Source organism: Salvelinus fontinalis, chromosome 22, assembly GCF_029448725.1.
Source record: "Salvelinus fontinalis isolate EN_2023a chromosome 22, ASM2944872v1, whole genome shotgun sequence".
Classification (NCBI taxonomy): Eukaryota; Metazoa; Chordata; class Actinopteri; order Salmoniformes; family Salmonidae; genus Salvelinus; species Salvelinus fontinalis.
Window position 1 is genome coordinate 29,915,174 of NC_074686.1, and position 15,935 is coordinate 29,931,108.

Below are 15,935 nucleotides of genomic sequence, written 5' to 3' on the forward strand. Positions count from 1 at the left end.
ACATTGTTTAATTCACGCACATCCCTGGTCATCCATCTGATCTGGCGGACTGACTAAACACATGCTTATTTTGTAAATTATGTCAGTGTTGTGTGCCCCTGGCAATCCGTAAATATTATTATTTTTTAAATCATGCCGTCTGGTTTGCTTAATATAAAGGAATTTTAAGTTATTTCTATATTTTAGGAATTACATTTACTTTTGATACTTAAGTATAATTAAAACCAAATACTGTTACTCAAGTATTATTTTACATGAGTCATTTTCTATTAAAGTATCTTTACTTTTACTCAAGTATGACAATTGGGTACTTTTTCCACCACTGCTTGTACAGTGGCTTGAAGAAGTATTCACCCCCCTTGGCATTTTTCCTATTTTGTTGCCTTAACCTGGAATTAAAATAGATTTTTGGGGGGTTGGTATCATTTGATTAACACAACATGCCTACCACTTTGAAGATGCAAAATATTTTTTGTTAAACATGAAATAAGACCCCCAAAAAACTAAACTTGAGCGTGCATTACTATTCACCCCCCAAAGTCAATACTTTGTAGAGCCACCTTTTGCAGCAATTACAGCTGCAAGTCTCTTGGGGTATGTCTCTATAAGCTTGGCACATCTAGCCACTAGGATTTTTGACCATTCTTCAAGGCAAAACTGCTCTAGCTCCTTCAAGTTGGATGGGTTCCGCTGGTGTACAGCAATCTTTAAGCCATACCACATATTCTCAAGTGGATTGAGGTCTGGGCTTTGAACAGGCCATTCCAAGACATTTTAAATGTTTCCCCTTAAACTACTCAAGTGCTGCTTTAGCAGTATACTTAGGTTCATTGTCCTGCTGGAAGGTGAACCTCCATCCCAGTCTGAAATCTCTGGAAGATTGAAACAGGTTTCCCTCAAGAATTTCCCTGTATTTAGCACCATCCATCATTTCTTCAATTCGGACCAGTATCCCAGTCCCTGCCGATGGAAAAACATCCTCACAGCACCATGCTTCACTGTGGAGATGGTGTTCTCGGGGTGATGACAGGTGTTGGGTTTGCGCCAGACCTAGCGTTTTTCTTGATGGCTAAAAAGCTCAATTTTAGTCTCATCTGACCAGAGTACCTACTTCCATATGTTTGGGGAGTCTCCCACATGCCTTGAACACCAAACGTGTTTGCTTATTTTTTTCTTTAAGCAATGGCTTTTTTCTGGCCACACTTCCGTAAAGCCCAGGTCTGTGGAGTGTACGGCTTAAAGTGGTCCTATGGACAGATACTCCAATCTCCGCTGTGGAGCTTTGCAGCTCCTTCAGGGTTATCTTTGGTCTCTTTGTTGCCTCTCTTATTAATGCCCTCCTTGACTGGTCCGTGAGTTTTGGTGGGCGGCCCTCTCTTGGCAGGTTCGTTGTGGTGCCATATTCTTTCCATTTTTTTTATAATGGATTTAATGGTGCTCCGTGGGATGTCAAAGTTTCTGATATTTTTTATAACCCAACCCTGATCTGTACTTCTCCACAACTTTGTCCCTGACCTGTTTGGAGAGCTTCTTGGTCTTCATGGTGCTGCCCCTTGCTCAGTGGTGTTGCAGACTCTGGGGTCTTTCAGAACAGGTGTACATATACACTGAAATCATGTGACACTTAAATAAAGTCCACCTGTGTGCAATCTAACTAATTTTGTGACTTTGAAGGTAATTGGTTGCACCAGATCTTATTTAGGGGCTTCATAGGAAAGGGGGTGAATACATATGCACGCACCGCACCACTTTCCCATTTTTTTTGAATTTTTTGAAATAAGTAATATTTTTCATTTCCCCAATTTTGACTATTTTGTCAATGTCCATTAAATGAAATCCAAATAAAAATCAATTTAAATTACAGGTTGTAATGCAACAAAATAGGAAAAACGCCAAGGGGGATGAATACTTTTGCAAAGGCACTGTACTCCCTGACTCTGACCTCCACCATTCCACCCGCTTTCACCACTTGTTTTCAGTAACAGAGTCCATTCCTGGAGAGCTGCCAACCCAGTCAGCAGGTTGATGTTCATTGGGATGAGTCTTGTCCTGGAGGCAGAACTGAGTGATTTCCGCAAGACTGGCCAGCTGCAAAGTCTAAATTTCATGAAAACAAACATTTGCTTTTTGATCTTAAATTTAGGTTACGGTTAGGCATTAAGGTTAGCAGTGTGGTTAGGTTTGACATCAGATTGTATAACTTTGTGTCTGTGCCAGCTAGTGACCACTGTGTGGAGGTGCCTCCAGAACAAGATTCATGACGAAAAACACTAACCTGCACCCAGTCACCCCAGTGCTGCTTTTCTATTTTTTTTCAACGCCGCCTGTCTGACCAATGTACTTTAGAACGCATGCCGCCCACCACTGTTTAACCCGCTCCTCACAATTTCCAGTTCCTGTCTCTGACCCCTGAACACCTGCTCTATTTTAGGGCCTTATGGAGGCTTGTCTGACCCCTCCTCCACACAATACCCCCCCTCTTCTAACCTTACTCAGGCTGCCACAACACAGGGACCTGGGCGACAGCGATGACTGGCCTAACTGGGAGGGTTGAACTACGAGTGTTCGGAGGTGAACTACACTCTGTTTCATTGGGGTTTTAAACACGTCATGCAGTGTATATAGTCAGTTAAGTGGACTTTTAAAACTCTCCTGCCTGTTACATTATACAGTACACACACATCAATGATGGTTGCTTAAGGGGAGTGCAGAATACCACCCAGTCTCTAGCCCCTATGGTAGTGGAGAGTCTCTGGTGAAGGGCTCTGGTAGTGGAGAGGCTCTAGTGAAGGGCTATTGTTTGTTCTCTGTTTTCCCTGCAGGGCCTGATGATAATGAGTGGAAATATGGGTGGCATTACTCCCAGATGACACTGAGGAGGTGGGAAAGAAGGGGGCGTGTGTGAGCGAGCAGGGGGGGGTAGCTAGCTACCAGACATTCCCCCAAACTGTAACAAGACAGTTACAGTACAGTCCCCTGCTATTACTCCCTCAAAGACATCACGTGCTACAAGATATAACAGTGCGTAACTAGAACATAGGCGACTGAATACTTGAGGTAGAAATTGCCCACAGAACCACAGATCTAGGATCAGATTATCCTACCCCAATCTTAACCATCAGAGAGATGAAGAAAAACTGACCTTTTATCAGGGGTCATGGACAGCATCTGGTAACACCAGTTGTCACAATTAACCAGCTGGAATTGTGGAGAATAGGATATTCTCAATACATTGGTTCATTATAAGTCAGGTAGGCAACCCCAGGAAACCCTGAAGAGCTGCAGGCACTTCATACATTCTGATTTAACTGACCCGGAAGACCAGGTGTGTTGAATTCAGGCAGTCACTGAACTGATCAATTGGTCAGGTGTGGTGCCTAGTTTTTGACAAAATCCTGCAGTACCTGTGGTACTCCAGGAACAGGGTTGCCTACCCTGGTTCTTAGTGATATGCATAGAATGACACCAAATAATTTAGTAGGAACTCTGTTAGTCCTTCTTGAAGTCTACAAATGAATGGTAATTATGTTCCGGCCCCCCAACCATCCGCTCATGAAAAAAAACTGCCCACGGCTGAATCTAGTTGATGATCCCTGCATTACAGCATGATACGCGGACTGGACTGTCACAAACACGTGCTAAGGCTACTGCTACACAACAAAGTCCTGGAAAACGGCACAGATAGAGATGTTAAAAAATAAAGAACATATGAATATAAAAGACAGTAGTCGTCTTAAGTAATTGACAGTCCATTCTCAATAACAACACTGCCCCTGTGTACTGTGTTGTTTAGGGCTCCTTTCACAATCATCACCATCCATCACCAGACCATTAGAAGCCCCATTGACTACTGGTGCATTGAACATGTCACACTCTAGTGACCCTTCACATGTTAGACCAAAAGACACGTGTTACTGCAAGATCCCCCTACACACAAACGTACTAATAAAACTATTGACTCCTCCACATCCTTTATCCTTTCTAGTGTAACTTCCTAAACCACTCTGCTCTTTCGCTATAGAGCATTCATCTGTTCATATATAATACCTGCTTTATGAGACTACAGGACTATACAGATGGAGAGTTGCTGGCTGCTCCATTCATTCCCATTGTGTTTGTTCTCTCCTCATTATGTAAAGTACAGAACCCTGTTGCTCAGCCTCTGAGTGTACGGCTGCCAGTTCACCTCTCAGCGACGCGCTTCGGTATCTCCTCTCTAACAGAAGGATTAATAGCTTAGACGTCTTGCTCTATTCAGCCTAAGTCTCTGAAGTGCTCCCTCTATGCTTTCTGCTATTATCTATATTCCCACCATCGCAAATTATACCCAATGCTGATTGAAATAGACCCACCATTATAAAGACATTTGGGTATGGAGCTTGAAGGTAAAGGTTACATTTAATACAATATACAGAGCCATCTAAGCCTTAAAAGGTGATAGGAGCTCAGTCATAAAGAGTTAACTACTTCATTTTAAGTACTCTGGAGAGGATCAACACAAAGGGGGAAGCTATTTAGAGGCCATACATCACTCTTGTGTGCTGTGTTGTCATTGAATAGATGCTTTATTGAACTTATAAGTCTCCAAGTGCATGCTGTAGGATACTGTACATCTGTGCAATGCTAACTATTTCAAGAAGTCATACATTTCCCCCCAGCTGGTCTACTGCCTATCTTTGGGCAGATGTAAACACAGAGATTGCAGTTGCCTAAAAATGATTCAAAATAACACAACCTTAGATAACGCAGTCATTATCAGAGTATTCCAAAAACATTTGTCTTAGATCTAAAGATAGCGAGTCCCTGTGATGATGTCTGTGCAACACACTGTCAGCACTATCAAGTGAATGGAAACACACTGAGAAATGTCTTGAGTGAACTGCCAAGTATTTGTCCTTTTGAAAGGAGCGCGTGAGAGCAGGGTGCGCTGGTTGCTGGGTGAAATCCACTCTGCAGTAGTGAGTCATGAGGTTACCCACACAGAGAGAGGGAGGGAGAAGGGGGGAAGTGATAAAGAAAGAGAAGGAGGAAGGGAGAGGGAGAAGAGAGAAGGGAGGCAAGGAGAAAAATATAAAAGGGAGTTGGGAGAGGGAAGGGGAGAAGAGAGAAGGGAGGGAAGGAGAAAAATATAAAAAGGGAGAGGGGAGAGAGAGAGAGGGAGGGAGAGAGTCAGACAACCTGAAGTCAGTCAGTGCTGCAGTGGATCCTTGGTGTCACACTAACAAGTGACATCATAGACCAGGACATCCAGTATTAATGTCTGAAAGAAACTTCAGCTGTCAGACTGATACATCCATCCATCTGTCAAACAGACATCCATTAATCCACCACGTCGGGCTAAAGAAGACCAATGTCCTCATATGTCATTATCACAATAGACAGGAGTCTACAGTAAGATCAGGATATCCAGTCAGTGTGTTTGACCCAGTGTTAGCCTCGACTGCTAGGCAGTGCTATCATCATCTCTTTTGGTTCCACTTTCAGCTACAGCATCTCTTAGTACCGTTTAAAAAAAAAAGTTATTTCCTGTTTTAATGACTGGACCTAAGTGATAGTGTTAGGAAAGCACCTGGCCAGACTTCATTTATCACTACACTCTATGTCTAGGGGTCCTGGGCTTGGCTAAATTATCTGTAATCTGTCTAAATGTCTGCATTAACATGAGAAGAAAGACTAAGCGGGCCAGGTGTTGAATACATGTGCCCGAGGAGACAGCAAATTTACCAAGTTCAGGTCGATCTCTGTCTCAACTCTATACTTGTGGTTGGCATTCGTTCAAGTAGTGATATACAAAATAATATACAAAAGGCCCACAACAAGTTTTTACACAAACGCTGGCTGGCCAACCTCCCTCTTTGCAATCACCTGCAGTCACTTATTGCCCCCACCTGTGAGCAATCCACTGTTTATCGAGGCTTCCTGGGAGAGCTTAGCACCTGACCCGGTTGCTGCTGCCACCTAGGGATAGAGTGTGGAAGTGGCAGTGTGCTGTATACCTGTGCACCTAGCTAAGCACTAACTAACCTAAACTACCCTCCATCTATACTACTACCAATAGCATCAGATACTGTCTCTCTTGCATCACTCAGGGCAGCTGTTCACTAAAGATAGATCATTCAGTCAAACACCTGGTCAGTAAGTCCATCAATAGAAGGTCCCCTCAGGTTCCAGTAGCAGGTATCTCTGGATGGGGGGAGGTAGGGGGAGGGTCCCTACCCCAGTGTGACAGCGGTTCTCCATAGCCCTCCTGACAGCACACCGGGCCAGGTGCATCAGACAACGAGGAGTGTTGGAGCACACAGCAAACATGGACTCATAGAATTCCTCATGTTGCTGGAGAAACAAAACAGAAACCTATTGTAGCGACCTTAACCCAACACACAGCAACCTTAACCCAACACCTTGTCAAAAGGTTCGGATCTCTGGGCGTAACGACTAACGTGTTGGGTTGACAGTCACTGAACCCGGGTTCAAATTCACTATAATATGGAGGATACGCATAAATTAATGTCAGTGCATAATCCCTTTGAGGTGATTATATCATATTAACTGTGTCTCAGACTGATCCTGATTAGTGTGCAAAAAAGTCAGCAACATTTCAATTTGTTTAACTTTATAATACTGCAAAGTCCAACAATGAGATTTTACACTGTATTTTTGTGGGTTACCTTGTAGGAGGCTTCAGAAATGGATGATCTCCACTTGTTGGTGGGTTTGATCCGCTCATATGAGTTCATCATGACTTCCACTGCATTGGGACACTCATGGCAGGCCTGCAACACCTACAGAGTTAGACAAATGTGTTGTTCCACCAAATTAGGACCTTTTGCATTTCTTTGACATTTTAAGTAGAAATTGTGCCCCAATATTGAATTTTAAAAGCCTGTTATATGAAATGACATGGCCTTTAATATAGACCACATAGAACATTCTATAAATCCAATTTTTAACATTAATAAAGATTTGCTAAAATGGCAAATTTGTTACATGTCCCTCTGTGACTTCTAGGAAGATTTGAACCCACTTAACCCCAATATTGTACAACAAGTTTTCACCATCATTGCCCTAGTTATTTCCAAAGATGATTATTTATTCCATGTGATTAGTGATTCATCTAATCACATAAAATGTCTGTCCCTCATTTTATGGAGAAACTTATTTTTTTAAATTAGTTTTCCAAAAGAAACATTGAATATCTAATAGTCAAATCCTAGTGTAAAAGCAGGTGAGCTGATTCTACTCTTTTTGGACATTTTCTGTTGTTTTGTGGTGGAACACTGAGCAGGTCGAGCACAACATGTCAACAACATGTCAACCCTGTTACCCATAGACAGGCTAGAAATGTTTTAACAAAAAAATGTATGTGTGAATCTTGCAGTGTCCAACACTGGGACACAATTTACAATCAAAGCATGTGTGTTTAGTGAGTCCACCAAATCAGAGGCAGTAGAGATGACCAGGGAGGTTCTCTTGATAAGTGTGTGAATTTGAGTTTTTTCCTGTTAAAGTATAACGAGTACTTTTGGGTGTCAAGGCAAATGTATGGAGTAAAAAGTACATTATTTTCTTCAGGAATATAGTGAGGTAAAAGTTGTCAAAAATATATATTGTAAAGTACAGATACCCCCAAAAAACGACTTAAGTAGTCCTTTAAAGTATTTTTACTTAAGTACTTTACACCATTGAACTCCGGCAGGTATCTCCGCTGACCACCAAAGTGTTTCCCCTACCTTGTGGAACTGCGGCGGGTAGACCCGTGGAGCTCCAAAGTTGAGCAGCAGCTGGTAACAGAGCTCAGGGATGGCCATGGGCCTGACAGAGGTGACCTTCAGGACGTACTGGATGGGTTCACAGCCGTTGATGTCCATGGTCGTAGTGTCCGCCCCCGCCTCCAGCAGCATCTGCATCAGCACGTGGTCACAGTTCCAGGAGGCCTTGTGCAGGGCTGTCTTATAGTCGTCTTCATACAGATTAGGGTCTGGAACCAACAAAGGGTTAGGGTCTGGAACCAACAAAGGGTTAGGGTCTGGAACCAACAAAAGGTTAGGGTCTGGAACCAACAAAGGGTTAGGGCCTGGAACCAACAAAGGGTTAGGGCCTGGAACCAACAAAGGGTTAGGGTCTGGAACCAACAAAGGGTTAGGGTCTGGAACCAACAAAGGGTTAGGGTCTGGAATCAACAAAGGGTTAACAGTAATGTAGTTTGCCTCCATTTATTCTACTAGTAATTAGCATACACAATTACCTAGACAAATGCCTAGAAGATATGGTGTGAGGCAAAGTAATTTTGCATCCTGACGATGATAATGCATCTGACGAGGTGAACCATGATGTAAATCCAAGCCTTATAAGGTGCCGTATCAATCGTCTCAGAGTGAAGTGCTGATTTAGGATCAGTTTTGCTGTTAACCCATAAGAGTCTAAGCCCTGTCTAAGCCGTGGGAGGGGGTAGGGTTCTAATAAGCTATATGGAAATGTTTTAAGAAAGTCATACCAAGGATCCTTTAGCTATTTGATTTAGAATTTTAAGACGCCTTCAGGAATAAAAAAATTACATATAAAAATATTTTATGAAGAAATATTTTTGGCATTACTGCTATTAGCCCATACAAACGCATTGACTAACAGATTCACTACATGGAACAACAGATAGTCCCCCCCAAAAATCTGAAGGAAGTTTGTTCTGAAGTATCTGTCCTATGCCTTATTTTTGGCACTCCATATATACTTCCATACATTTTTTAAGACGAGTCTTGTGAGGCCTGTGGGCAACCGACATGTACGTGTTCGTGAGAGTCTCACCTTTCCACAGAGGGGTGTGTAGCCAAAACTGTCCCAACGCTACAGACAGAAGTTGGCAGATCGGCTGTGAGAAGACGGGATGTCTCATAGTCTGACAAACACTGCTCTAGCTCTGTCACCTTTCACCATAGATGCAGAAGGCCGACATATATGAATACAGTGGATTGAGATGCATCCAATGCAAAAAACAGATATCTCTAGCTTAAACGGACACTTAAAAAAAAAAAAAAAAAATGTTTACCCCTTTTTCATGGTATCCAATCGTTAGTAGTTACTGTCTTGTCTCATCGCTACAATTCCCATACGGGCTCGGGAGAGACGAAGGTCAAGAGCCATGCGTCCTCCAAAACACAACCCAACCAAGCCACACTGCTTCTTAACACAGCACGCATCCAACCCGGAAGCTAGCCGCACCAATGTGTCGGAGGAAACACCGTACACCTAGCGACCTGGTCAGCGTGCACTGCGCCCGGCCCGCCACAGGAGTCACTAGTGCGCGATGAGACAAGGATATCCCTACCGGCCAAACCCTCCCTAACCCGGACGATGCTAGGCCAATTGTGCGTCGCCCGATGGACTTCCCGGTCGCGGCCGGCTGCGACAAAGCCTGGGCTCAAACCCAGAGTCTCTGGTGGCACAGCTAGCACTGCGATGCAGTGCCTTAGACCACTGTCCCACCCGGGAGGCCCTAAACAGACACTTAAAAAATATATTCTTATTAGATTTCCGTGGGGGCGCGGACATCGACTCTAAGGGGTTTTAAGATTACAATCAATAAGACAACATGGACAGGGGGGACCTGATCCTAGATCAGCACTCCTACTTTGAGATGCTTGATACATACAGTACGACCCCAGACCTCATCTGCATACATCTGGCCCCTCTTTGGACACTGTGTTAACCAACCTCCAGACGAGCTTCAATGCCATACAACTCTCCTTCCGTGGCCTCCAACTGCTCTTAAATGCAGTAAAACTAAATGCATGCTCTTCAACCGATCGCTGCCCACCTGTCCAGCATCACTACTCTGGACGGTTCTGACGTAGAATATGTGAACAATTACAAATACCTAGGTGTCTGGTTAGACTGTAAACTCTCCTTCCAGACTCACATTAAGCATTTCCAATCCAAAATGAAATCTAGAATCGGCTTCCTATTTCGCAACAAAACATCCTTCACTCATGCTGCCAAACATACCCTCGTAAAACTGACTATCCTACCGATCCTTGACTTCGGCGATGTCATTTACAAAATAGCCTCCAACACTCTACTCAGCAAATTGGATTTAGTCTATCACAGTGCCATCCGTTTTTGTCACCAAAGCCCCATATACTACCCACCACTGCGACCTGTATGCTCTCGTTGGCTGGCCCTCGCTTCATATTCGTTGCGAAACCCACTGGCTCGAGGTCATCTATAAGTCTTTGCTAGGTAAAGCCCCGTCTTATCTCAGCTCACTGGTCACCATAGTAGCACCCACCCGTAGCACGCGCTCCAGCGGGCATATTTCACTGGTCACCCCCAAAGCCTATTCCTACTTTGGCCGCCTTTCCTTCCAGTTCTCTGCTGCCAACGACTGGAACAAATTGCAAAAATCAATGAAGCTGGAGACTCATAGCTCCCTCACTAACTTTAAGCACCATCTGTCAGAGCAGCTCACAGATCATTGCACCTGTATATAGCCCATCTGTAAATAGCCCATCCAACTACCTCATCCCCATATTGTTATTTTTTTGTTTGTTGCTCCATTGCACCCCAGTATCTCTACTTGCACATTCATCTTCTGCACATCTATCACTCCAGTAAAATCAATTGTAATTACTTCGCCACTACGGCCTATTTATTGCCTTACCTCCCTAATCTTACCTCATTTGCAGACACTTTATATAGATTTTTTCTATTGTGTTATTGACTGTACATTTGTTTGTTCCATGTGTAACTCTGTGTTGTTTTTTGTGTTGCGCTGCTTTGCTTTATCTTGGCCAAGTCGCAGTTGTAAATGAGAACTTGTTCTCAACTGGCCTACCTGGTTGAAAAGGTGAAATAAAAATTAATTAAAATAAACTAAAAATCTGTTAGGAGTGACCCAGAACACCAATCCGTTTTACCTCACCTGCGCCGTGGTCCAGCAGAATGCGGCAGACCAGGTGGTGGTCCTCGCTGTAGGTCTGTTCACGGATGTCCAGGGCCCAGAAGGCTGCAGTGATCAGGGGCGTCTCCTGGAGGGAGTTGACCGCGTCCACCTGGGCCCCGTGGGAGATGTAGAGAGCCACCAGCTCAGGGATTCCCAGGCGGGCTGCTGTGTGTAAAGGTGTGTCCTCGTCTTTGCTCTGACTGGGCTTGTTCACATTGCCCCCTGGAGGTAGGGAGGGAAGGAGGCAGGGAGATAGAAAATGCAAAAGTACAGTAGGCCTACTTAATAATATGATTTTGCATATCCAAAGACATGGCAACCTCAAAATAACATGATTTTACCTGCACTGAACACTTTTATTTAATCTCCATAGATTCTCACCATTAAGGATGAGTTGCTTGGCACAGTCCACAGACTCTTTAGTTATACAGTAGTGTAGTGGTGTGTGTCCACTCAGAGACAGGCTGTTGACCCTCGCCCCGTGGCCCAATAACAGGGCCACACAGTCGCCGTGGGCGACCGTACAGGCCACGTGAAGCGGGGTCTTCCCATTGGGCTTCCTGTTAACCGCCGCCCCCTTCTGCAGCAGCACCAGAGCTGTCTCCAGGTAGTTGTACATTACACAGACGTGGAGGGCCATCGCCCAAGAACACTCTAGCTTGTAGTCTGGCAACCAGAAACCTAGAGTAGTGAAAAAAACATTACAAATAATAACTTTTAACCATCATTATTGAGCCTCAATCTCCCCTCTCTCTCCCAATGGCATCCTGAGAGTAGGGAGCTAAGGTCACCCGACAACCTACCAGCTCGATCCCATCCCCTCCTCCCTTCTCCAGAGCATCTCTGGAGACCTTCTCCTCACTTCCCTCATCAATTCATTCCAGACCACTGGCTGCATCCCCTCTGACTTCAAAATGTACCAAGTCGCTCCACTCCTCAAGAAACCAACACTCGACCCCTCTGTGTTATGGTGGATCTCCACACTGCCAAAGCTGACTCTCTCTCCTTTGTTCTCATCCTCCTAGATCTATACGCTGCCTTTGAAACCGTGAACCATCAGATCCTCCTCTCCACCCTCTCAGGGCTGGTCGTCTTAGGCTCTGCACACTCTTGGATTCCATCATACCTGCCAGGCCGCTCCTACCAGGTGACGTGGAGAGGATCTGTATCTGCACCACGTACTCTCACTACTCGTGTCCCTCAGGGCTCGGTTCTAGGCTCTCAAGCTTAACCTCGACAAGACGGAGCTGCTCTTCTTCCCGGGGAAGGCCTGTCGCTACAAGACCTCTCCATCACAATTTACAACTCCACAGTGTCCCCCTCCCAGAGTGCAAATAACCTTGACTTGACCCTGGACAACACCATGTCGTTGTCTGCAAACATCAAAGCAGTGACTCGCTCCTGCAGGTTCATGCTGTACAACATCCGTAGAGTATGACCCTACCTCACACAAGAATTGTCTCAGGTCCTAATTCAGGCACTTGTCATCTCCCGTCTGGACTACTGCAACTTGCTGTTTGTTTGGCTCCCCGCTTGTGCCATCAAACCCCTGCAACTTATCCAGAATACCGCAGCCCAGCCGGTGTTCACCCTTTCCAAGTTTCAGTTGAAGCTCACATCCACTACAAGACCATGGTACTTGCCTACGGAGCAGCAAGAGGAATTGCCCATTCCTACCTTCAGGCTTGCTCAAACCCCTACACCCCAACCAGAGTACTCCGGTCTGCCACCTCTTGGTCCTCCCACCCCTACGGGAGGGAGACTCCCACTAAGCCAAGTCCAAGTTCTTCTCTGTCCTGGCAACCAATGGTGGAACCAGCTTCCCCCTGAACCTAGGACAGCAGAGTCCCTACCCATCTACCGAAAACATCTGAAACACTAAATAGTATCTTAAAAAATCCCACAGTACCCTCGCACCCCCAAAATAGATTGCCTTTCGTGAACTAACCCTCGTACGTGACTTCCTACTTTATTGAGAAAAATATACTAACTATGACTGAGATATGTGGTTGTCCCACCTTGCTACACTATATATACAAACGTATGTGGACACCCCTTCAAATTAGTTGCTGACAGGTGTATAAAATTGAGCACACAGCCATGCAATTTCCATAGACAAACATTGGCAGTAGAATGGCCTTACTGAAGAGCTCAGTGACTTTCAATATGGCACCATCATAGGATGCCACCTTTCCAACAAGTCAGTTGGCCAAATTTCTGCCCTGCTAGAGCTGCCCCGGTCAACTGTAAGTGCTGTTATTGTGAAGTGGAAACGTCTAGGAGCAACAACGGCTCAGCCGTGAAGTGGTAGGCCACACAAGCTCGCAGAACAGGACCGCCGAGGGCTGAAGCGTGTTGCGAGTTAAAATCATCTGTCCTCGGTTGCAACACTCACTACCGATTTCCAAACTGCCTCTGGAAGCAACATCAGCACAATAACTGTTCGTCGGGAGCTTCATGAAATGGGTTTCCATGGCCAAGCAGCCATGAGCAATGCCAAGTGTCAGCTGGAGTGGTGTAAAGCTCGCCGCCATTGGACTCTGGAGCAGTGGAAATGCATTCTCTGGAGTGATGAATCGTGCTTCACCATCTGGCAGTCCGTCAGATGAATCTGGGTTAGGCGGATGCCAGGAGAACACTACCTGCCCAGTACATAGTGCCAACTGTAAAGTTTGGTGGAGGATGAATAATGGTCTGGGGCTGTTTTTCATGGTTCGGGCCAGGCCCCTTAGTTCCAGTGAGGGGAAATCTTAACATTGTGTCATACAATGACATTCGAGACGATTCTGTGCTTCCAACTTTGTGGCAACAGTTTGGGGAAGGCCCTTTCCCGTTTCAGCATGACAATGCCACCGTGCACAAAGCGAGGTCCAAACGGAAATGGTTTGTCAAGATCGATGTGGAAGAACTTGACTGGCCTGCACAGAGCCCTGACCTCAACCCCAGTGAACACCTTTGGGATGAATTGGAACGCAGACTGCGAGCCAGGCCTAATCGACCAACATCAGTGCCGGACCTCACTAATGCCCTTGTGGCTGAATGGAAGCAAGTTCCCGCAGCAATGTTCCAACATCTAGTGGAAAGCCTTCCCAGAAGAGTGGAGGCTGTATAGCAGCAAAGGGGGAACCAACTCCATATTAATGCCTATGATTTTGGAATGAGATGTTCGACGAGCAGGTGTCCACATACTTTTGGTCATGTAGTAAATCTTAAGGTGAATGCACTAACTGTAAGTCGCTCTGGATAAGAGCGTTACCTAAATTACTAAAATGAAAATGTTCCACCAAGATGTCTGAATGCCTTTTGCACATTCGGTTACCTTGCCTAATAGCAGGGGTAATTGCTGTATTTTAACTAGGCAAGTCAGTTAAGAACAAATTGTTATTTACAATGACGGCCTACACTGGCCAATTGTGCACTGCCCTATGGGACTCCCAGTCACGGCCAGTTGTGATACAGCCTGGATTCAAACCAGGGTGTCTGTAGTGACACCTCTACCACTGAGATGCAGTGCCTTAGACCGCTGTGCCACTCGGGAGTCTTTCCCTAGCATTATTATATAAGGTGGCACAAAGAACAGGAGTGAATATAATGGTATGCATGAGGAGAATAATAACAAGAAAGTCAATCATCTTGTGCCCTTTCCAGCTCTAGAAACTCTCCCTGGACATCACTCTACTCAGGGTACTCTAAGTGGGCCTGATAGAGGTCTAGCGCCATCCAGTGGGGGGTATCCTACACTACTCCTCAACACCTGTATTATAAGCACCGTTGACAGTTAAATAACCCACCACACCCTATCTAAACTAATGCAAAGAACAAGGCAGCCTATCGACAAATCTGCTTTCAATGCCCTGAGTATATGCATTGTCAGACATACAATACCAGTAAAGTATCATCTAATGCAGGCGTGCATAGAGTTAAACCAATGCAAACTGATATCCTTGTTGCACCACACATGGAGGCCTACATTAGTCAGTCAACAGTGTCAGCAGTATTCACCTTTACCATGCGTGAATGAAATCACAACCATGCCTTTACCTTAGTTCCTGCATACTCCTACAATGCACAACCCTAGTCTGGAATCCAAACTCACTAGCACAACCCCAACCCTACCTTGCTTGTATGAGGCCAGGACCATGCGTTTGTCCTCCACCTCCAGCACAGTGTCGATGTCCAGGCTGGTGGTGTACAGTATCTCCAGGACCTCCGTTACGTTGTTGGTCTGTAGGGCCTCCAGGAAACGGGCCTTGATCTGCCTAGCAGTCTGTTGTCTGGGGGTCAGCAGCTCCTCCATGGCCCACTGTCCCTTCTCTTCTTCTGGTGTTACTACTGCTCTCACCAAGGCATGGAGGCACCTTCTGATGATGTCATAAATGGTGGATAGTATTATGCTTACACGGACACACATAGACATCCCCTCCCTCTCTGAGGGTCTCCTCCTGAAGAGACAGTGTCCCCCACAACACACCACACCAGGATTCTAGAAAGAGACAGGAAGGGAGGAAGTGAAAGAGAGAAGAGAGGGAAGGACGGAAAGAGAGCGGGGTATGAAATTCAATCCCTCTAGAGTCATATTATTAGGCAGGTTATAAATAGATAGGGAGTTGGGTTCAGTCCCAAAATTGCACCCACAGTGTAGTCTAGAAAACCAGGCCCTAGGCAACAGCTACATGTCTAGTGAGACTACCCATAAGGCTATGGTCAAAAGTAGTGCACTATAAAGGGAAATATGGTGTCATTTGGGACGCAGATGCCTGGGACTCAGTTCAGTTGTAATGGACGCACACACTCCATTCCATATCCTTCTATGACATCTGAGTATGTAATGATGCGGTGTGTTGGGTGCTATGTGTCTGCGCTGGCTGTGTGGTTTAGATACATTACATAGAGCAACATTTAACCACATAAATGCAACTGGAAACAGGGGATGCAGTATTGCAAACAAATACTCACTCATAACTCATACCACAAGGATACTAAGAAAGAAAAACAGAAA

General features: G+C 45.2%; 1 protein-coding gene across 1 annotated transcript; it reads right to left on the minus strand.

Moving 5' to 3' along the window:
• Positions 1–346: 346 nt before the first annotated feature.
• Positions 347–15,885, minus strand: asb4 (ankyrin repeat and SOCS box containing 4). The gene is made up of 6 exons (XM_055877159.1): positions 15,053–15,885; positions 11,318–11,617; positions 10,916–11,158; positions 7,731–7,978; positions 6,669–6,782; positions 347–6,333 (listed from the first exon to the last, which is right to left on the minus strand). Exons 1-6 carry the CDS (start codon positions 15,351–15,353, stop codon positions 6,145–6,147), a joined length of 1,395 nt encoding a protein of 464 aa, XP_055733134.1. The 5' UTR covers positions 15,354–15,885; the 3' UTR covers positions 347–6,144.
• Positions 15,886–15,935: the final 50 nt, after the last annotated feature.